Source organism: Dendropsophus ebraccatus, chromosome 3 (genome assembly GCF_027789765.1).
Source record: "Dendropsophus ebraccatus isolate aDenEbr1 chromosome 3, aDenEbr1.pat, whole genome shotgun sequence".
In the NCBI taxonomy this organism is placed as follows: Eukaryota; Metazoa; Chordata; class Amphibia; order Anura; family Hylidae; genus Dendropsophus; species Dendropsophus ebraccatus.
The window spans coordinates 6,786,358-6,810,449 of NC_091456.1; the positions used below are offsets into that span (position 1 = coordinate 6,786,358).

Here is a 24,092-nt window from a genome sequence, read left to right on the forward strand (position 1 = left end):
ACAAGGACTTTTTGACTCTCCGCTTTTCTGTCAATACAACCAGTCATTTTTTTCTCAGTCTAATGATATTTCCAGGTAACTTTTTGCACATGATTGAGGTCACTCCGCCGCTGCTTGTAGATATATGAATATTGCTGAGGAGCTTTATTGAGTTTCTATGCATTCTTTGAGTACACCGTTCCATCAAGTTTATCTGATGGGAAATCTATAATGATGCATCTCAATTACTATCCATACCTAGTATATAAACAGTCAATGAAGTACAACTGAATTGCTCTTTCCTGCAAATTAATGGTCTGGAGTGATAATATTACAGTCTATGAGAATGACTGCAGCAAAGGAGGGAACAGAACAATATGGGTCAGGGGAAATGCAGTTTGGGAACTAAAAAACAACTAAGGCTGGGTTCACACTACATTTTCGCAATCCGTTTTTTCATCCGTTTTTGTAAAAAAACGGATGGAAAAACGGATGCAATTGTGTGCATCCGTTTTTCCATTGAGTTCCATTAAAAAAAGGGATGTACAGCATGATATGGACAGTATGAAGGTCATTGTTCTAAGGGATGTACAGCATGATATGGACAGTATGAAGGTCATTGTTCTAAGGGATGTACAGCATCATATGGGCAGTATGAAGGTCATTGTTCTAAGGGATGTACAGCATCATATGGGCAGTATGAAGGTCATTGTTCTAAGGGATGTACAGCATGATATGGGCAGTATGAAGGTCATTGTTCTAAGGGATGTACAGCATGATATGGGCAGTATGAAGGTCATTGTTCTAAGGGATGTACAGCATGATATGGGCAGTATGAAGTTCATTGTTCTAAGGGATGTACAGCATCATATGGGCAGTATGAAGGTCATTGTTCTAAGGGATGTACAGCATCATATGGGCAGTATGAAGGTCATTGTTCTAAGGGATGTACAGCATCATATGGGCAGTATGAAGGTCATTGTTCTAAGGGATGTACAGCATGATATGGGCAGTATGAAGTTCATTGTTCTAAGGGATGTACAGCATCATATGGGCAGTATGAAGGTCATTGTTCTAAGGGATGTACAGCATCATATGGGCAGTATGAAGGTCATTGTTCTAAGGGATGTACAGCATCATATGGGCAGTATGAAGGTCATTGTTCTAAGGGATGTACAGCATCATATGGGCAGTATGAAGGTCATTGTTCTAGCATAAGAACTCGGCCCTTTAGGTGGATGCATGTTATTACAGGATAGGCTATCTTCTAGTCATTTCATTATTATTGTGAATATTATTTATTTTTAAAGCACCCTTGATTCCAGAGCACTAATGTAATGCAAGGCAATCTAAAAAGTAAGAAGAAATTGTAAGTCGATAAGTTATATGATATTTACTAAAAAAAAATTGCTAAATGATAAATGTTATAATAAAGTTGTAAACAGATATCGTATAGACCACAGGTGTCCAATATGCAGCTGTTGCAAAACTACAGTTTTCATCATGTCTGGACAGACAAAGTTTTGGCTTTAGCTCTCCAGCCATGACGGGAATTGTAGTTTTAGAACAGCCGGAGGGCCGCATGTTTGACGTCCTGGTTTAGACAATTCCAAGAATTCACAAACTTTTCTTTTCCCTAAAACGAAATCATATGAATAATTACAAAAGTTCTCTTCAATAACAACTTGAACAGATGGAGCAAATTGTGATTTCCAATAGATGAATGCTGATAGGCGAACAGAATGTAAAATATGATATAAACTGAATGTGGAGGTTATATTAAATTTATGTGTTACATATGCAATACATACCTAAATACGCCTACTATCATATACTGAAATGACTTGTTTCTTCGGGTTCTGTTGAGGTCATCTCACCAAGTGCATTCATACCTGTGTAGAAGGTTACACCTCATATGCTTTCTCTATGCACTTCATACATCTCTATATGTAGGTAGAGAAAATAGCACTGGCCAGAAATTCTGAGAGATATACTGTAGCTTTCTCTTTTTCCATGGAATGGATTTATGTGTAGTGTTAGCTGTGTATTTCTTTACATGTAGTGGCTCAGAGAAGCGCTTGAATAACAATAAGAGGGATAATTTGTTCAGATCAGTGGAGAAGAATAATTAGGTAAATCAGATTTACAGGAATTATTCATTAATCTGATCTCTAGAGCTGTGTGTGAGGGACTACTTTGCATACAGTTCAGTGGAAGGAGACAAGAGAAGTGAACTGTTTTAACGAGGGCTAGACTGCCATTCAATCTTGGGAAATACAGCTGCTTCCTGGTCACATGATCACACAGGTATCGGCCACAGAAGAGGAGGAGACCAGAGCTGTAGAGTAGTCAATAAGTTGACTAAAAAAGAGTGAAGTGGCTTTTTTACATAAATGGTGTTATAATAGTCATCTGTATTATTAAAGGATTTTTTCCGCATTATACTGTATGGGGTAACCCCTTTAACTCGCAGCAAGGCTCATGAGAAATCTAAATATAGTGAAACCTCTTTGACAAAACCACCCAAAATTCCATTGGAAAGTGGTGAATATGACCACTACTTAATCTGGTCCAGTAAGGGGGTGGGACTGTAAGGGCTCAATTACACAGATCGATAAGGTAAATTGGCCCGATCCGGCCGATCATCGCTCAGTGTAATGGAAACAACGATCAGCCGATGCAACGATCGCTGGCTTTAGGCCCAAATCTACAATCATTGGCCGCCGACCGAGCATCACTACATGTAATAGCGATGTGTGTCCAGCGGCTGATGATTCTGTAAACAGTATACATTTCCTGTCCATGCTCCAGGGCCCCCCTAGGGGATTGCTTCTTCCCGGGTCCCCAGCACTGCAGCCCTTGCTAAACGATTATTGGGCCGTGTAATAGGCCTAGTTAATGAGCGCCGATCTCGCAGATTGGCGCTCGTTTACAGTATTGACAGGGCTCCCTTTGGCCCGTGTAATAGGACCCTAAAGTAGGCAAGTTATACTCTGTCTGCTTTTTGTATGTTTGTAGATTTGCGCAATAATAAAATATAAGTAACGTGTTAGTACTGTTATTCCCTGATATTTACCTACAAGGACCTTAAATGGGAACTCCAGGTAGAGGTTAAAAAATTTAAACTTCTGCAGAAGCATATAGCATTACTTACCTGTCTATCCCAGTTTTTAAACTACCAGAACTTTTGTTCTGTATTGTGTTTCTGTCCTTCCTGGTTGAGCAGTTCCCAGAATGCAATGCTTTCCCTCAGCTGATCATCACAGTCCCCCACCCATCACAATCAGTAAAATTAGTGCAACACCTGCTTCTGGCCGATCAGATATGGTGAATCACTCAGGGGATTGGGGGATGCAGCCGCGCCTCCTGTGACATCACACCCTGCCCCCTGTCTGCATCATCAGCCTGTGCTCAGCAAACACACACATTGTGAGACAGAGACATGGAATATTTGTCTCCTAAGGGGGGAGGGCAGAAGGAACAGGAGACAATGTGGATTGGCACAGGGGCCATTACTTCCTGGATTTCTATCAGCTACCAGTGTGGCAGAACCGTACAGATACAGTAATACATTATATAGACACATCTATATAACTTTTAATGTACTTTTAATAGAAAACAACTTATCCGGAGTTGCCCTTTAAGGCTATACTCACACATGTTGAAATAATGTTTTTTTTTTGGACACAAATAATGACTTTGATCATCATTAGCAAAAGATGGCCGTCTACTGGTTTTAAATGGCTGCCATCCAAAAAAAACGTCCGTCATTTTGACAGTGTGTGAACATAGCCTTAAACTGGAGACCCATTTTACATAAATGTATAAGGTAAAGTAAGAGGTCACCAACCTTTTCCGTGCAGAAATCCACACACTTATCAACAGACATATTTAACATAATGTTGCTCGCTGGGAGAGCCAGAGATATATTATCTGGTCGTCGGAAACATCCACGAAATATGGCGCTGCCATCTGGAATCAATAATGCAAGATAGACAAAACGTTAAAGGGAGAAGCAATACTAATACAACGATTTTTAATCGACTTAAGAGCCACATTTCACGTTAACATTTGGACAGAGATCGGCCTTTGGCTGGCATTTATTCAATAGGTAGAAGTGATCCAGTTTGCAGCGCATGCTAGTTAACCACGCACGCGTTCAATCTATAGACAATGAATTAAACATGTGACCAAAGTCACACTGCAGGTATCCCCAATGCAAATACCTTCATAATCTAGATGCGGTAATTGCTTTAAGTTCCTTATATCATTAAAATAATCAGGTTTCTTTAACATGTAAAAGAATGGACAACCGCATATCCAGAATATATCATCAAAAGTAAATCGAGAGAGTCAGGTACAATCTATAACTAATAATTGTATTCACTCATTTTGTAAAAAGTTTGTTGGATTGACAATGACTGGGAAGGTTAATCTGCCCCCCCCCCCACCCGCCTATGGAGAGGGGGGCAGTGCTGGATAAATATCAGTTAACAATTTCTGAGCATAACACCGGGTTATCACTGTGTTGAGCATTTTAGACCGAACTACAGTGTCTTCTTTAGCTGGTCATTGCTCCCACCAAGCCAGAATCCTATTCAGCACTGATGAGGGGCAACACCCCGAAACAGCTGTCTAATTTCCTAGCTTTGGTGTCTACCTTGTCATATCTTTAGACTCGTAACTGAGGTGGATATTATCTTTAAGGGCTACCTATGGTGGTGGTTTTGGTGGTCTTCTTACAGGAGCCACCCCTTTGCTTGGTTTTTCTTCCCTGGAGGGATATCTGGCTATTTCTGTGTTTTGAGACTGTTTAATGAGGCTCTTTGGACTTTTTCTTTGTATATTAGTATAGACCCATAGACTTTAGACCGACATTCAGAAACCTGTACTTTCAGCCTGGCCCGGCCAGACACTAACGCTGGTAACATCACTGGCAATACATGTGCTCTTATTTGCTCTTCTCTCGGCGGCCTCAAACTGTGATCTGCACCTGACATAAAGACTGTTTTTTCTCATGAGAACAGTGTTTGAGGGATCAGCACAAGCTCCTGCCTAACACACAAACATTTCCTTACCATTTGTTGTTGTTCACACTATGCATTTTTTCATGTATGCCTTTTTGATGTGTTTTTGTGATTTTTGGAAATTTCTTATGGCACTGATTGCACTTTAAAGGACTTATTGTTTTGATAACAATATATGTGATTTTTACATAATTGTTGGCAAATGTTCCCCTTTTTGCTGACTTTTCTTAACCTGTAGCTTTCACTTATATTTTTTTATGAGCATTCATAATTTTAATTTAATTAAATCACATATATTACAGAATTAGGTAAACTTTATGGTTATTAATTATTTTTTTTATTTCATTTTAACACAGTTTAGTATTTTTAGACACATACACTATTGGCACTTTGTATTCACATCTATAGCACTCTGCACATTCTGCATTTTTGCACACTATAATGGAGTTATCATTCCTTTATATCGCTCTATACTCCTTATCCTTGGCAGTGCGCATGCCTAAAAACCACTCCTTCCTGGTTGTCAAACAGCAATGAGGTGGGCGGCGTTGCCGTGACACCATATGGTCATGTGATCGTAGATGTCCGGTCACATGACCGTCATCCTGACGTAGCTTCCGGCCTGACCACAACACATCCAATGAATGGAGGAGTTGGACGGTACATGCGCCGATAAGCCACATGTGATTTTTTTTAATAACCATGTATCAGCAATTGATGGGATTGGCCAATATAAACCCTAACCGGATGGGACGTCATCATCCCCAGACGAAGGCAACTAACGCGCGTCGGGGTCATGGCATCCCGGAGGGTGTATACTACCAACACTCTAGAGGTATAATTGGGGTTAGTAATACTAGAGGGCAGTTTTTTAGTGGACAGACTTTTTTGATGAATTGATTTATACTATTTTTTTGCACTAGCACTTTTATAATTATGTACAATGTCTGCCCAATGAATTCTCTGTATATAATCTGCCTATTTACAATACTTCTTGTCAGGGATTTCAGCAGATGTGATTGTATTTGATTTTTTGACATTTCCTCTGGGATAGCCACTGTTCTTTTAATGTTTGGTTTCTTCTTTTTAATAAGCATGTTTTTTTAGCAATCAATAAAGATACTTTTTTTGCTACTTAACCCCTTAAGGACCGGGCGCCAATTGTCACTTTTGCGTTTTCGTTTCTTCCTCCTCGTCTTCTAGGACCCATAACTCTTATTTTTCCACCTACAGGGCCATGTGAGGACTTGTTTTCAGGAGCAGATGTACTTTGTAATGATGTCTTTCAATCTTCAGTCTTTTCAACTTTTAGGGTGATTTTGGGTTAAAAAATGTGATTCCGCAAATTGTGGAGGATGTGATATGGAACACAGCGGGAAGCAGGTTTACTAGGTTTTCCAACATTTTTATATTTTTATTAGCAGTAAAACTCTTTTTGCAAATAAGTATATTTAAAATAACCCTATTGTGACTCTTAGGGTACAAACCCACACACCGTATACACAGCAGATACGCAGCAAAAACGCAGCAGATTTGAAGCAGATTTGGTGGTGCAGATTTGATGCTGTGTTCAGTTATTTAGATCTAATCTGCTGCGTATTTGTTGCTTATTTGTTGCGTATTTGCTGCGTATTTGTTGCGTATTTGCTGCATATCGCAGCAGTAAATAAGCTGTGTATACGGCGTGTGGGTTTGTACCCTTATTGCGCTTTTATTTTTTCATCTGAGGAGTCATATGGGGCATCATTTTTTGTGCCATGATCATCTCTAGTTTTTATTAATAAAAAATTCTTTCGAGATCAGACGGATTGATCACTTTTTATAAATTTTTTTAAACATAAAATGTACTTTAAAAAAAACAATCTCTGTATTTTTTTTAACTTTTTTGTTCACACCATTCGCTGTGCGGGAACAATATTGTTTTATTTTAAAAGATCGGACGATTACGCACGCTACGGTATATTATATGTTCATTAACTTTATTATTTTTATCTGTTTTATGTATAAAATGGGAAGGGGGGGCATTTTTTAAAACTTTTATTAATATTTTTTTTAGGGGACTTTTACATTAATACATTAGATTTCATAGACCGATCGCTGCTATGCCATAGCATAGCAGGGATCAGTTTTATCTGTGATCTTCTGATAGAGCCTGCCTGTGGCCTGTGGCATCAGATCAGAAGATCGGGCTGCACGGAGGTAAGGATTAGACCTCCGGCAGTCAGACAGTGCGATTGGGACCTGAACAGTAAATGGCAGGAGATGCTCCTGTCTCTTACACTTAAACGCTGCGTTCGCAATGCAATTGCGGCGTTTAAGGGGTTAATGGCGGGCCGCCGCACGATTGCGGCGGCCCGTCATTAACGGTGGGGGCCCGGCTGACTGTCCCCACCTGCTAGGAAGCAAGCTCAGCTGCTGAGCTCGCGGGGGCGTACATATGCGTTAAGGCCCAGTCTGTAGGGGCGTAAATGTATGCCCCTGGTCGTTAAGGGGTTAAAGTCAGCATTTTTCTTGCTTTGGGAATATTAGTCTAGCTGTAGTAGTACACCAACTTCATGCACATAACTATAGAATTTTTATGATTAATTTATGAAAAATAATCACATGTAGACAAATTTGTGGATATACTAACATACATACAGTATATCAAAGGAGAAGTCCGGCCATAGCCAACTGCAACCATCCGGAAGGAGAAAAAACAACAATAAGAGGTTGCTTACCCTGTGCCGCTGGTGATCATTTCATGATTCAAGGGAAAATGCCCATCCCAGTTGATGGGCAACTCACTCAGCCAATCAGTGACTTGAGTGGTGTCCTGCCCCAGTAACTGACTGGCTGAGGGAGCTATCCATCAACCGGGCAGTGACGTTGGCAGCTCAGGATATCCTGGAGCTCTGTGGGGGTCCTGGAGCTGCCAAAGGCATCTATCGCTGCAAAGGCACGGGGAGAGGTAAGTTAACATTGTTTGTTATGTTCCCCCCCGTGCCCTGCCATTTAGAGGGTGTCCCATTAGGACAACTATTGTCCATCTGTTTTTTACAGCGTATAAACTTCATAGAAGGTATCTGTCAGGACTTAAAAAAATGCAAAGAACGACTCAGGTAGTGCATAGTCATCCATCAGTAATAGTCATAGTAGATTTATGGCCACCCACATCTTGGCTTCTAGACTCTCACTTAAAACATAGGTAATAATAATCTAATTGGTTGATATTAGGTTACAAGCTGTAATAACAACGGGTGTGTAAATTCTCCACGCGATATACTAGCGCTGCATAAATGCTAATAATAAATCCACCGCTATATAGTAATTAAATAATAAGGCGGAAGGGTCCAATTTGCCCCTATTCACTTAATGGACAAAGAAGCATTATCTCCCGCCGCTTATGAAAGGGCTACGAGCGTCCCACAGTATTAACGGCTGTAAATCTTCTCTTCTGCTCGTTCTACTGATCCTAGCAGTTTCTAGATAAATTATAATACATCAAGAGAAAATTGTTCTTTGTTCAAGATATTTCTTTGAGTCATATTATGCTGAGGCGGCCCGAACGGGATAGAGCAATCTTTCACACAGACGGTTGTTACTCGGCTGCACCCAGAAAAAAAAAAAAAAAAAAAAAGAATCAAAGTTGTGATGACAGCAAGTTTTGATGAACAATTGTTCCGTGAAGATGATTAGCCGGCGTATTATAGATCTGTTAATCTGTTGAGCAATTTTATCTGCACGAGTCAAGGTAGTTGAGTTATCAGCAGAAAGTCAACATATCCAGCGAGTATGAAGCGGCAGTGAGATATGATGAGATCCGGCTGAGGACTATTACATTCCGCTCTGGATGTCCTCATGTACTTGAATAAAACATCATCCACATAAAGACGACATCTCGTAAGTCATAGAACTGACAGCTCTTGTAGAAGACTTGCACCAATTTCACGGTAATCCCATGACCATGAAGATAACGAAATGGTGTTACTAAACGTCATTTCTCCATAACTACATTTAAAGCGGAGACGGATTCCGCATCACCTTTCTTTTATCATCTCCTTTAATACTGATATGGGAGCAATGAAGGCCGGGCTCATTATGGGGGGGGGGGGTAGAATTTTCTGCATTTATAACTATAGACTGTCGCAATGATTTGTCAAAGCATAATACATGCAAAGGCTGAATTGTCGCATCAGGGACTTAACAAAAGGTAGCACAAAAAAATGCAAAGTGATGAAGGGTTGTCTATGATCACACCATCTCCATTGGGGGGGAGGGGTTCAAATGATAAATTGGGGAATCTATCAATGCTTTCACCATAAAACTTTTTAGCTTTTGTTTATATCACGGTTAATAAATTTTTGTCACTAAATATTGGTGTATTGGGTTTAGGGTTTGTATAGAAGAGTAAGGGCCATATTACATACTTACCAAGCCCATACACAATTATCCTGCAGCAAGACCTGTACCTGTATATGTATAACATCTACCAAATCGATTCCCCCCCCCTCCTCTATAATATCTCCCAAATAGAATAGCCCCCTCCTCTGTAACATGTCCTAAATAGATTGCCCCCTTCTCTGTAACATCTCCCAAATAGAATAGCCCCCTCCTCTGTAACATGTCCTAAATAGATTGCCCCCTTCTCTGTAACATCTCCCAAATAGAATAGCCCCCCCTCCTCTATAACATCTCCCAAATAGAATAGCCCCCCTCCTCTATAACATCTCCCAAATAGAAAAGCCCTCCCCCCTTTAAAACAATAGGCCCTCCTCTGCTGTTCAGTCCCCCATGTGAAAATAAAAAAAAGAAGCATATTCACCTGTCACATTGCTCCTCAGCAGAGTCTTCTTCCTCCAAGCTCTGGTCCCCAGCAACTTTCTCCTCCTCCTGCCTCCAGTCCCCTGCAGCAGATCCTTCCTTCTGGCTCCGGTCTCAGAGCAGACACTCAGTGGCGTAGCTACCATAGAGGCAAGGTAGGCAGTTGCTATGGGGTCCGTGCAGCAGGTGGGCCCGGGGGAGAAGGTAATAGCATGTGTCCTTCTGCTTAACCCCGTATGTACTGCAGTGTGTAAGTGACCCAATGTTTGCTTACATGCTGCAACACAAAAAAGGGTTGACCAGCAGAAGACAGAGATCTTTGCTTCACTGCACTGATAACCTCTGACACCTGTACTCCAGATGTGCAATCAAGTAGGAAAATGTGCAGAGGTCAGGGGTTATCAGTGCATCAGCAATAAAGCATATATATATATATATATATACACACACACACACACGCTATGGGGCCCCGTGAATCCTAGTTACGCCCCTGCAGATACTCCCTGCTGCAGCCCACAGCAGAGTTTTTTCCTTCTCCAAGATCCTCTGCGGCATGTCCAGGAAGTGACGTCAGCCAGTAGGGGTAGGTGCTAGCAGACGTGCCTGAGCGCGGCACGTCTGCTACACTAGGGACGCTTTAAAGGGGCAGAGCAACCTTAGAGGCTGCAGCCCCTAAATGCAAAGTGTGTGTTCTGGGGGAGAAAATGCCGGCCCAGCGCGACCCTGTCAGAGGCCAGCCGCACTATTCTCTTAACCACCGCAGGGGGCCGGTGCACATGTCAGGTGGCCCACTGAGCATTTGCCCGCTGTGCCAGATTGCCAGTCCGGGCGTGAAATTATATATATATATATATATATATATATATATATATATATATATATATATATATACATACACACATACAAAGGATAATCCACAGCACACGATGGATAAAGGTGACAAAAAGTAGTGAATTCTCTTCTTCCACCGATGCGCGGTGCAGACAGGACACACCTGCTAGATCTCTCTATGTTGTCTATGCTAAGTGGATTGAAGAGGATGGTAGCGTTTGTGTGACAGGGTGTGAGGTGGGGGTGGGGGCAGGATGAGTAAGTATACATGGTTGTTATGTTCCTGGCAGCATGGTAAAGTATCAATAATGACCGGCAGCCCCTTTAAGAAATGCTGGAGAATTTTGTGTGAACAGAGCCTAAAGCTGCCATGAGAAAATAACATTATAGTTTTTAAGGCGAAATCATGAATCCAATGTGACCATACTGTATTCACTGTATGCTTGTGCGCACTAGAAGACGAGCTGCGGCTATGTGCCCACAATATCTTTTAAGGTGAAATAATGGCCGTAATTTTATAATGATGGCTGTAAATAAGGATTATTATTAATGTTATTCTTTATCAAACAACGGCCGTATTTTTTACCTTAAGGCTATGAAACAAATTAGAATAAAAGAACAAGTTTTAGTATCTGACTGCAATCAGTAACAGAAAATGTAGGTGACACAATCCCTTTAAGAGAGTAATGTAATGGAAAACAATACTCACACCTCCTGGCAGACTCCTGGGTGAGTTCCAGTCTGTAAATGGACAAGCGATTTACTCCGCCGCAGAAGTTGCTCTTTTCTCCCTTGCACTCCATGTTACATTCTGACTCACTGACATTTAAGGCTTTAATTTTGTGACCACAGTAACATTCAGCTCCAAATTCAAGGCCCGCGTAGAGGTAACCCCTGAAACAACACAAACGGAATAGGAGTAAACAATAGGAAGGAACAAACCACAATACAATTGACATTTTGTTATCTCGTATCTCAGATCTCATATCTTTGATTCCAGTTGTTTTGACACATGTAATGTACAATAAATTTGGTTTTAGAGTGAATTTAAAGGGGTTGTTCACCAAATTATTAATATTTTTTAAATCATCTGATGTCAGAGATTTGTAATTTACTTCTATAAAAAAAAAAAAAAAAAATCCCAAGTTATCCAGTACTTATCAGCTGCTGTATGTCGTGCAGAAAGTGGTGTATTATTTCCATTGTGAAAAACAGGAAAGGTTTCCTATGGGGATTAACTGCTGCTCTGGACAGTTCCTGACATGGACAGAGGTGGCAGCAGAGAGCACTGTGTCAGACTGGAAATAATACACCACTTTCTGCAGAACATACAGCAGCTGATAAGTACTTGAAGACAGTTTTTTTTAAAAATAGAAGTTAGTTACACATCTCTGCCACTTATTGTCACCAGTTGATTTGAAAGATTTATTTATTTTATTTTTTGTGACCGATTTCTTAAAAATTAGCAACATTTATATAACTTCGTAATTATCTGAATTATTTATATACCTAAATGATGGACAGAAACGTCGGCAAAAAATCAGCTGCATGTGAATTCAACCCTAGAATCAATTGAGTTCATTTAGGGGCCGTACATACATTTGTGTGATTGTACACACCTGCCATATGATGTAATAGAGGAAGAACGGCCCTCACACTTGGTTAAAGCAGAGAGACACATTCAGATGGGAAAGTGAGCGCTTCTAAGTATTTCCTGCCAGGAGAAGAGTTCTTAGCAGGGGTTCCCAGCAGCATGACCCTGTGTGGGCAGCATGTCCCCGCGGAACCTATCATTTAAATGGGAAGGTTCACATAGGGCGACCCCCTATAAGCAGCACCAGCACCTCGTGCCATAATCAATCAACTGGGCTGCTTTACCGGTCATTCACAGAGCCGTGGCTTTCATAGGATAATAAATCATAGAACATTCTGATTCCAGTTTTATACTAGTATCACTTTATGTCTGTAAGAAAGAAGATGTCTATTGTACGATATATATATATATATATATATATATATATATATATATATATATATATATATAGACTATTTACACAGTATGTGCTACAGGGAACATCCATCATCGTAATATAGTCTGAAATATGGAAATGGCCATCCTCGCAGGTCATGTGTACACTTCTATTTCTGTATTCCTAACTCTATGTTCTGGCTCAGATTTATAGTCCCTATGGCCTATATTATATATATATATATATATATATATATATATATATATATATATATATATATATATGTACGGTAGTGTAGGAACAGAATGATTTCTTCAATTATTGTATAGGGAATTGTCACAGGTGAATCTGCACTAAAATACATATATTATAGTTCGGATTCACCCGTGACAATTCCCTATACAATAATTGAAATCATCATCCTGTACACTACTGTATATCTATATATTCCTACACTACTATATATCTCTATATATTCCTACACTACTGTATATCTATATATTCCTACACTACTATATATCTATATATTCCTACACTACTGTATATCTCTATATATTACTACACTACTATATATCTATATATTCCTACACTACTATATATCTCTATATATTCCTACACTACTATATATCTCTATATATTCCTACACTACTGTATATCTATATATTCCTACACTACTGTATATCTATATATTCCTACACTACTATATATCTATATATTCCTACACTACTGTATATCTCTATATATTCCTACACTACTGTATATCTCTATATATTCCTACACTACTGTATATCTCTATATATTCCTACACTACTGTATATCTCTATATATTTCTACACTTCTGTATATCTATATATTCCTACACTACTGTATATATCTAAGTCGTGTGCACTGGGACTGGGACGTAGTTTTAGGCTATGTTCACACAACATATGTTTTCATAAAACCACGGTCATTGTTGCACATTGCAAAAACGGCTGTAATTATTACGAAATTATACGTTACCTTGCCGTCTATGGGATCCCGGCCTTAGTGTATACACATAGTATACACTCCGGCCGGGATCCCTAGTGGCGCCGCAAGCAGCTGACAAGTCAGTTTTCTGCAAACGCTATTCAGTGAATAATGGCCACAGAAAACCCTGTCAGTGCACACTATGGAGCGAGCGGCCCCTGTCGTACGCTCTGTAGAGCGCAGTGGAGAGTTCTGATGCTGGAGCGCATGGATGTGCCGGCATGGGAACTCAGCGGCGCTAAAGTTCATCCATCCGGTACTGCAGTACCTGCCGGGATGATCTTTTCTGAGACCGGCCGTTCCTTGACCCGTCAGGGTCATGGAACGGCCGGTCTCATAATACGTGTGACCATAGCCTTAGGCTGCAGTTTATCATTAAATCTTTTGAGCCAAAGCAAGTAGGAAGAAGATATAACAACCATTTGGTACATGCCCTTCCTTTCTATATATATATATATGTGGCTTTGGCCATGACAAATACTTACAGCGGCATTTTTCTAAAAAAAAAAAAAAGCTGCGTGAAGCCACGGTTTAAGACTACAGTATGTTCCCACAACTTCTTTTTTACATGAAAAAGTTTGTCTTTTGATAGTCATTAATGTTAGTGTCTGAACATAGCCTAATATATATATATATATATATATATATATATATATATATATATATTATATGTCTCAAACTTGTACATAAAAAGACTACAGTGCTTACATTAATGTGAAAGCAAAGTTATGAAGTCCAGCAGGAGCATGGCTAAACTTTCCTTCATCTAAAACTACACTTGTTAATGTCCCTCACTGCACCCAGGGCCTATATCCTTTCACTCTTCTTAATTTAATGTGTCCGTAACGTAGACCTGGAAAAAGAGTTCAGCTAAGTGCTTCAGCCCCTGGAAGACGGCAACCTCTGTGTTACAGCAGGATACAGAAAAAGCAAAGATTTGGGGAGTGAAGCGCCCAGCTTAGCTCTTCTCCCAGCTTTGTCTAACGATCCGTGGAGGTCTGATCACCAAGAGCCCAACAGTTCAAAACTGTTGACATCTCAACTAGGACACGTCAAAAGTTTTTTCTTTTTTTTTGTACAGTGACAGTGCCCACAACATCTGTCGCTCTACACAGATGAATTTCTATGACATTATATATAGAAGGGATGACATTGTAGAATATGGCTGTAACCTTTCTGCTTTGTTTTTAGTTGCCCTTTGTGTTAATTTATCATTTTTTTCTGGACCAAATCAGCTTCATACTATTCCGTTATACACCTTAAGGCCTTGTTCACACGCTGTATGAACATTGGCCGTTGTTTGACACGGACACTGTTTGCAGTGACAAACAACTGCCGATGTCTCAGGTGGTCACCCCGGCGATACTGCAGCAGCCCTTGTTTTATATATTGTGTGAACTGAGAGGCGTTGTTTCCATAGACTTCAATGGAAATCATTGAACACTTAAAACAACGGCCATTAATTTACAGCATGTGAGCATAGCCTAAGACCTAAATAGAATCTCTGTTAAAAGACGGTGGAATAACGGCCAGAAATAAATACAGTCACTGGGGGAGATTTATCAAACATGGTGTAAAGTGAGACTGGCTCAGTTGCCCCTAGCAACCAATCAGATTCCACCTTTCATTCCTCACAGACTCTTTGGAAAATGTAAGGTGGAATCTGATTGGTTGCTAGGGGCAACTGAGCCAGTCTCACTTTACACCATGTTTGATAAATCTCCCCCAGTGTGTGAACAACTACAAAAAACGTCCACTGTTCACTAAATAACTTCTGCAAATTAATGTCATGAGCTATGTTCCCAATTCAGAAACATAGCGGGGAAAGGCAGCTGTCTCGTATTATAGACTACCTCTAATCATGATCATTATTAGCGGCGGTCTTTATTAAAAGGGGCTATCCAGCGCTACAAAAACATGGCCGCTTTCTTCCAGAGACAGCACCACTCTTGTTTCCAGTTTGGGTGCAGGTTTTGTAACCTAGTTCCATTGAAGTGAATGGAGCTTAATTGTAAACCACACCTGACCTGGAGACAAGAGCGGTGCTGTCACTGGAAGAAAGTGGCCATGTGTTTGTAGCACTGGATAACCACTTTAAGAGAAGGCCCCCCTTTCCAGCTATGTTCTCAAAATGGGAACATAGCCTTGAACGTTATTTTGACGCCCGCTGCAAACACCTGCCATTATTCTATGCACTGGGTCACAGCCGTCAACACAAAACAGAGATTTAGTATTCACAGCGGGTGTGCAGTCACCATAGGATGAAAAAGCACTTAAGACATAGGGGATCAACTGGCGCACCAACAATATTCACGGTATCAAAAATGTATAAATTTAATTGAATATACAAAAAGTCACATTTGTATAATAAGAAAAAACAAGCCCTAACCCATAAAAACAATTAAAAGAACCCTCATACAGGAGTAGAGGCTGCAGACCCTCTCCCACGCCATCCTGAAAAAATCTGTATTGACAGTCACTCAATGACGATATTCTGTCCACCGAAAACAAAAATATATCAAAGACCCAAATACTAAAAACAACAACTGATATGAACCAGAAAAGTCCCCATATGAACCACAGCAGGTGACCCAGGATGGGATGTAGGAACCCACGCGTTCCGTCCAACAGTGTCGGACGGGGGAACCTTGGGCCCACCAGGGAATATTTTATTCTAGGAGCCCACCCTACATACACCAGGTATACCCAGCGCCAAACCTTTCACATTACTATAGCGACTTAGCACAGTGCTGTGTATGTGACCGGCAATGCTCGCTCACTGTTAGTAACTGGTCAGACACTATATGCCAGGAATGGGAAACCTTCGGCCTTTCAGCTGTTGCAAAACTACAACTCCCATCATGCCTGGACAGCCGAAGGCTGCCCAGGCATGATGGGAGTTGTAGTTCTGCAACAGCTGGAAGGCTGAAGGTTCCCCATCCCTGTTCTAGTGTATAGGAGCTGTCCAGGCATGATGGGAGTTGTAGTTTTTCAACTGCTGGAGGGTCGAATGTTCCCCATCCCTGCTCTATGCAAACACTTAAGTTTCTTATAAGGTGAAGTCCCATGAAACTAACTGGTGGACTATATGTCATCCTGAAGCTGCTAAACAGGGACCCACCAATGGGTAGGGCCCACCGGGGGATTCCCGTGCTCCCCGTGGGCCAGTCTGAGCCTGCCGTCCACCTACTGGACTTATCCAGGGGTCCCTCGGGGGAGGGGGGGCACATATTGTTTTCAACTTGATCACTTTTGCTTTATGGGGACAGAATATTTTATAATGATGCAAACAACCTCCAACTCCAGACTACACGGATTATGGGGCGCAGGTCCAACTTGAGATCGAGGCACAGTGAGTAATAAAAATATATTTTATTGTGGAGACTCAACGCGTTTCGGAACCGCACCGGTTCCTTTCTCAAGAGTCTTGAGAAAGGAACCGGTGCGGTTCCGAAACGCGTTGAGTCTCCACAATAAAATATATTTTTATTACTCACTGTGCCTCGATCTCAAGTTGGACCTGCGCCCCATAATCCGTGTAGTCTGGAGTTGGAGGTTGTTTGCATCATTGTTTCCTGTTGGATATCGGGAGTGGCTGCGGTCCTTGATATATACGCTGCAGAGTGTTGTGCCTCCCTTTGCACAACCACATCAGGTGAGGGTTGCCGTGCACCCCTAACCCCTTTGCACCTTGTCCTTCTGATCCTCGCCATGGAGCGCTGTCGCCCTTTGTTTTTTCTATAGAATATTTTATAGTCAGAGACTGAGTGACTGTCAATACAGATTTTTTCAGGATGGTGTGGGAGAGGGTCTGCAGCCTCTACTCCTGTATGAGGGTTTTTTTATTGTTTTTATGGCTTAAGGCTTCTTTTTTTTCTTATTATACAATTGTGACTTCTTGTATAATCAATAAAACTCATATATTTTTGATTATTTGTGAATATTGTTGGTTTGCCTACATCTTTTCCTTTGGTTGTTTTCAAGTGGGTCACAGCCATTGTTTCCATTGATTTCAATGGGAATCATTGAAGAATAAAAAACAATGACTGTTATTGTAACAAAAAGATGTTGTGTGAACATAGCCTATAACACATAAATAAATAGCGGGCTGGATGGCACTGTGTGGCTCTGCGGCTCAAACAAGTACTCAACAACTAGTAGTCGGACTCCAGACCACCCTAGTAGTACAACAAACTACAGAAGAGGCAGCACTTCATATTCAGTGAAGAAATAAGTGATTTATTCACCCATCAATGTGCGACGTTTCGATCTCCCAATGAGATCTTTTTGAAGCAAAAAAGATCTTATTGGGAGATCGAAATGTCGCACATTGATGGGTGAGTAAATCACTTATTTCTTCACTGAATATTGGAGTGCTGCCTGTAACGCATATATACTGGAGGACGGGTAATTGGATTTCAAGAAAAGTTAAATGTTCATTAAATCTCTGACTGATGAAAAGTCTTACGGGATTTAGAAGGACCAGTTGCTATGTGTCCCGTAACTACAAATTACCCCAAGAAACTCCCCCCGAGACACAGACACAGCTGAGCCATCTATATAAAAATGGACTAGTGTTTTCCAGGGCCGACTATATATTCCTGTTCTCAGGGGAAAAACACGTCCATTAAGCCGCCACGTCCTGCCGCTCGACGGCCACAAATGTATCTATGCTCTGCAACTTTTTTACTGCATCTTCTTTAACATAAGATCCAGCGTTCGGCCTGTTCTCCGGCATCTGATCAAGTCTTATGGAGGAATCTGCTTAGTCTAAATGCGGAATAAATCTTGCAGCTCAACACAGGGAATTAAATCATAAACTAAGGATGGGGTTTTGGCAGGACCAAGAATTTGTTGATGTGCACAAACTAATAAAGCTCTATTCATTCAGCAATCACCACCCTACCGTTCAGCACAGTTGTCCTGGCAACGGAACACTGTCATCTTTTTGTAGTCGAAAAAGGACACTCCACGGAGCGCTCTCTGCCGCGTGTCATCCATGTAGCATCCAATATACTTTGCTGCAAAACAAGAGAAACGCAGCATGTTAGAGACGGTCGGCAAAAGGGACTCGGGCGACACAATAACAGGCACTTCTACACGGACGCCGAGCTCAGCTTGGTCCCCAAATTGCTTTGTTTAATATTGTTCAAGTTCTCGTATTGTTCCGGGTTCTTCATGCAGCTTTGCAGCGACATGAGGAGCAGTTAAAATGTAATGAGCCACTTGTACAATTGTTTCCCTTTAAGCCGCTCGCTCCTATTCGGTGTCTTTTACTGCATTGTATTACAGGTGAGGTCACTTCTGCTGAGATTCTCCAAACGGCATTGAGAATTCTAATCTGATTACGTTCATAAGATGTAAGGACAAGGTGGCAGCGTGTAGGCAGAATTTAAGCTCCGATCGTACGGTTCTGTTCACACCAGCATTAAAGAAGCATTTTGCAAAAAAAAAAAATTGTATCCCTCCCCCCGCTTTATGCTGCCACATATACTGACCAATAGTGATCTGTGTCCCGCGGTGCGTCTTCAGTCCAGTCAAATCCTGCTGGTGCCCACATGACCTCTTCAGCTTCAGCTCCGCAGCTAAGGAGACCGAAAGTTAGGGTCTCCAATGCATCTCTATGGGACCGCTCTTGTAGTGATGTATTGGAGACCCTGACTTCTGGCCTTTAATCACCCTGGAGACAGAAGAGCTGTGACGTTGTGGCCGCACCGCGGGACACCGATCATCATTGGTGAATATATGCGCCAACGTTCAGCGGGGGGAGGGATTAAAAAAATAGTGGAATGCTTCTCAAAGAATAGGCAATCCGAAAATTATCTACTGTATAAATAATGATTATTTATTTTTAAGAACTTTTTGTGGCATTTTTTTTTTATTTTACATTTTTCTGTCTATATTATAAAATAATCCTGATATCTTGCAGTTCTCATTCTCACCACTGGGGCTAAAACTAAGCTGAGACTACCTGTAGTGTCTGTGGTGATAAGAGGAGGCTGCTGTAAAGTGATCTGTACAGCATTGAAGCGTCATGTGACTCCAGTAGATAGATGGGTAAAGTTGTGTCACGGCCTCGGAGCTTACTGAGGATGAGGTGAAGAGGACCTATTGTGCGGAACTAGTCACAGTAAGTCTAAGTAACAGCTTTTTAATTGTCTCATACAACAACGCGTTTTAGGGTCTGTACCCCTTTCTCAAGTTAAAAAAAGATGTGTTCTGAATCCTCCTGAAACGCTTGACATAATGTGAATATACCCTAAGGCTATGTTCATACAGTGATTTTTAACGGCCATCATTTGATGTAACAGCTTTTATTTTGAGTATCAAATACCGGACGTTATCTAACATACTTTAGAGGCCGTTGGTACATTATTTAGGTTCATGTTGAATGACGGCCGTGTCCAACAACTTTTGGGTGCCACTATTCCTGTTGAAAAGATGGTGAAAGGACGGGCAAAAAAAAAAAAAAAAAGACTGTGTGGAAGCAACTTAGTGTACCTGTCATCATAGAAAACTTTTCAGAAATCAGTCTGGGTCTGAGTGTTCACACCGGTACTGATCGTCAGAATAAGCGGGGAGAAGACAGCGCTGCAGCTCTGTGACACAGCCGAGAGAGGACAGCGCTTAGCGTGGTCTTCTCCCAGCTCTTTGTCCCGATTGGTACTGACCTGGACACTCAGACCCAGACCAATCAAAAGTTTTTGACATGTCTCTATTACATGTCAAAAGTTTTTTTATGGTGACAGTGACAACTTAATATAACGGCCTCTGTTCTCTAAATAACGGACACTAATGAATGTCCTGAGCATTAATATACCAGCCAAAAAAACAGACATTATTCTATGCACTGTGTGTATTAATGGCCGTTGTTTCCATAGACTTCATTCCGCTGGGAGTATGTAGTAATGGCCTAATGTAACTATTTAGCTGCTGCACTTGTAATAATAATAAACAGCCCATGCCTACCTGCCGGAACTCCCTTGTTGGGCTCCTGCTTAAGTCTCTGGGTCTCTGCCTACTGATGGCCCGTTCAGCCAATCAGTGGGACCATGCACCGATTGGCTGAGGGGGTCGTCAGTGGGTAGAGACCCAGAGACTCAAGCAGGAGCCCAGCAAGGGAGTCAGGCAGGTATAATTGGGAGTCACATAATTGGGAGTTCTGAGGGCCTAGAGCGAATTGTTCACCTGAACCAAGCGAAGCCGTCCAAACAAATGGCTGTCAAATGGCCTAAACAAGACGTTTTGTGGTTGTGGCTAGAGATGAGGGAATTGCTCATCTAAACAAAGCAAAGTGCTTCTTGTGATCAGCGCTCCGCCCCTTCCTGCCGCCGGCCTTTCAGTGCTGCTCCACTCCCTGCCGCTCCATCCTGGGTGCCGGGGAAAAGCTGGATTCAATCCTGGGAAACTGGGAGAAGTGGCAGGGAGCGGAACAGCACTGAAAAAACAGCAGCTTGATACCGCGTCGATTTAAAGCAGACCCGGCTCCCGACCCCCAGATAGATTCCCTTATAGTTACCGCATGTCGCCGAGTCCCACTGCCGGAGCCGGTCCCAGGACAGAGATATCCCGGTGAGAAGCCGGCGCGCGCGCTGTGGGGATGGGTCCGGCGTCCATAGAGAATGAATGAAGCCGTGCGCGCGCAGCAGAGATGAGTCCGGCTCCATTCATTCTCTATGGACGCCGGACCCATCTCCACAGCGGGCGCGCCGGCTTCTCACCGGAATATCTCCGTCCCGGGACCGGCTCCGGCAGCGGGACTCGGCGACATGCGGTAACTATAAGGGGATCTATCTGGGGGTCAGGAGCCTGTCACCCCGGCGCGGGGGGTGACAGGTCCTCTTTAAAGAGTTCCCCTGCTGCCGGCATGATATTGATACATCATGCTAGGCGGGAAATAATCCATTGCACGCATTCACCGTCCGTAGGTCCGCAAAATGTATGGACGTGTGAACGCAGCCTTAGACACGTACTCTCTGTGTCAGGTTCTGAATTAATATTCACTCCGCACCTCTCTTCCCTTTAAACCCATCTGCCATAAGTACCTGTGGGCAACAGTTGTTCTCAGCGTCTCCGGTGCTTACCACTAAATTAAACAGGAAGCTGCACTTTGGTCCCATATATATCACTGTATATAACCACAAGGAAATACTAAAGATATAAACATCAGAAACCAACCTGGCATTTAAGGTGCAGCGCGTCACATGGTGCAGCAATCAAAGACATAAAAAAAAAAACCTCTGTCAGTTCTGTAAAACAAACTTCCTTTAAAAGTGGATGCCTTGAGCAAATATAACCCAGTTCTAAGAGGATTCATCAAAGTGATGCATAAATTCATGAAGACAAATCTCAAAGACGCGGACGCTATGACTCACTCCGCCGCTTACAAAGGGGGATAAACAATGTGCACACCTATTAAATCCGCTCGTGGTACAAGGTAAAACACCAACTGATATATATTTAATGTCCATAATAGAATGGGAGCAGACAATTATAATATTTCAGGATACCAAGGGCAAAAAAGCCTGTTCGTTTTCTGCATCACGGAGTCTGATAACATATTCTGCAGTTCAAGTGAAAAAAAACCAAGTGCAGCAGTTCTATAATTTCCAGGTAATTAAACCGAGCGAGGGACAAGGTGACATCACAGGCTGAACGCCGCGCCGTGTCGGAAGTGCTCGGAATCTGATATCATTGATCTGGAAGATGAACAGATTGACGCACAATCACAGACCACACGAGCAGCTGGGAGGGAACCTGAAAGGATAGCTGACTGCCGCTTTGTGGATTAAGCTGCTTGACAATAGGCTGATGCATACTAATACAAACACTCAATGAAATCTAGCAGCTGGCGACAGAACAGCTTCAATAATTACCCGGACATATGCAGAGTTACTGTTATTATTACCATTGGACCTGGAATTAGCTGGAACGTCCAGGGGGGTAATACACACGGCTAGGTATAGTTACCCTTATTCATTGCATAGCTGGTAGATTTTAGTTCCCAGGTATCAGAACATGAAAAAATGCTTAGTAATAGCGAGACCGGCCTGCAAGAGCATCTAGGATAGAAGACTGGTGTCACCATGCTAAAGCCCTCCGGAGCGAAAAGTTATTATTTAATCATTGTAAAATTGTAGAGCAGAGGTAGATAGGAGACCTCCTACAATATCACAGAAGAGACTCAGACATAAGATGGTGCTATCATAGGAAACGAGGGCCTAGAACAATGATGGTGATTGTACGGCAGGCGCCCTGGTGGATCTCTCCCCTTATACTATATATATATATCACAGCGCAGTTACTATAGGCATTTACCTAATCCACTATACGAATTGTAGGTTGGGTATTAGCTGTATTATTGTTCACCATGTAACATCCCCATCAATGTATCAATGTTTATTACTACTTTATTCCTAACTGTAAGTTGTAATATAATTATGCATTCTTATTTTCTACCTGTATACTCATGGGGTTAGCTCTTAAGGCCGGCTCACAGTAAAACAGATGGAAATTCCGAGTAGAACTTCCGCCATGGACTCCGCTTGGAATCCCGCCTGCCTCTGTGTGCACTGTATCTGATGAAGAGAGCTTAGACTCTGGAAACGCGTTATATTTGTGCTATCTGAAATAAATGCTTTTTATTGCTTTCACCTTAAACTTTGGTCCCGTGACTTTGTGAAGACAGCGCTGGTGTTTCCTAGGAGTTTGGCAATTTTTCATTTTTCCTTTCCTGCATCTTGTTATATAGACGGCTATTAATAAAGATCATTTTTAAAGATCTACTGTATAGAACGAGGTGGCCACCTTCCCCCGATGTTTCTGAAGTGGGAATGTAGTGTCCCACTACCTGTTTTCTTTGTCTTTACACACTCAGGTAAAGGTGTTTTTGTCAGGTGTCACAGTTATTGCAGTTAGCTGCTGTGCCTTACTCCAACCAGTAGGTGTCTCACTCCCCCTGTGCACAGCTGCAGTTATGTAGGAAGGTTTAGCCTGCTACACACACTCACCACTTCCTTCCTGAGTTAGTGAGTTCTAGCCTGGCTCTCGGTCAGTGAGGGGCTAGTTTAGCTGTCAGTTAGATAAGAAAGAACAAACACCTGTTTCCAGTGCTAGAGCCTACAGCCGTCATTCACTGCTGAACCTAACCCTGGGGTAACTGGAGTAAGAGCAATAACCCCTCGCCTACGCTGAGGATTCTATTGTCAGGACAGTCACCCCCTTTGAGAAGGAGAGGAAAGAAAGGCTGATCCGCAGTAGAGCACAGTGCAAGTAAACCGCTCTCTCCTGAACTTTGCTCAACTAAGTAGGAAGGAAACTACTAGTTAGCTGCACCCAAGAGACAGAGTCCTGGGACTCGTACTACCTATGAGGACGGTCACCGAAACTGAGAGGGAGAAGGCGGTCAGACAAGCAAACGTGAGTATTTACAGTTCTTCAAGATTACACTTCACCCACATCTTGGCAGACC

The 24,092-nt window shown here is 42.0% G+C and overlaps 1 protein-coding gene across 1 annotated transcript in view; it reads right to left on the minus strand.

Annotated features, from left to right (window-relative positions):
- The window catches only part of WSCD2 (WSC domain containing 2), a 233,971-nt gene that overhangs the window by 63,383 nt on the left and 146,496 nt on the right, over nt 1-24,092 (minus strand). The window contains exons 4-6 of the mRNA XM_069963971.1: nt 18,528-18,642; nt 11,350-11,534; nt 3,830-3,951 (exon numbers count right to left, since the gene is read on the minus strand). Coding sequence (XP_069820072.1) covers nt 3,830-3,951; nt 11,350-11,534; nt 18,528-18,642 — 422 coding nt within the window. The remainder of the gene's footprint in view (nt 1-3,829; nt 3,952-11,349; nt 11,535-18,527; nt 18,643-24,092) is intronic.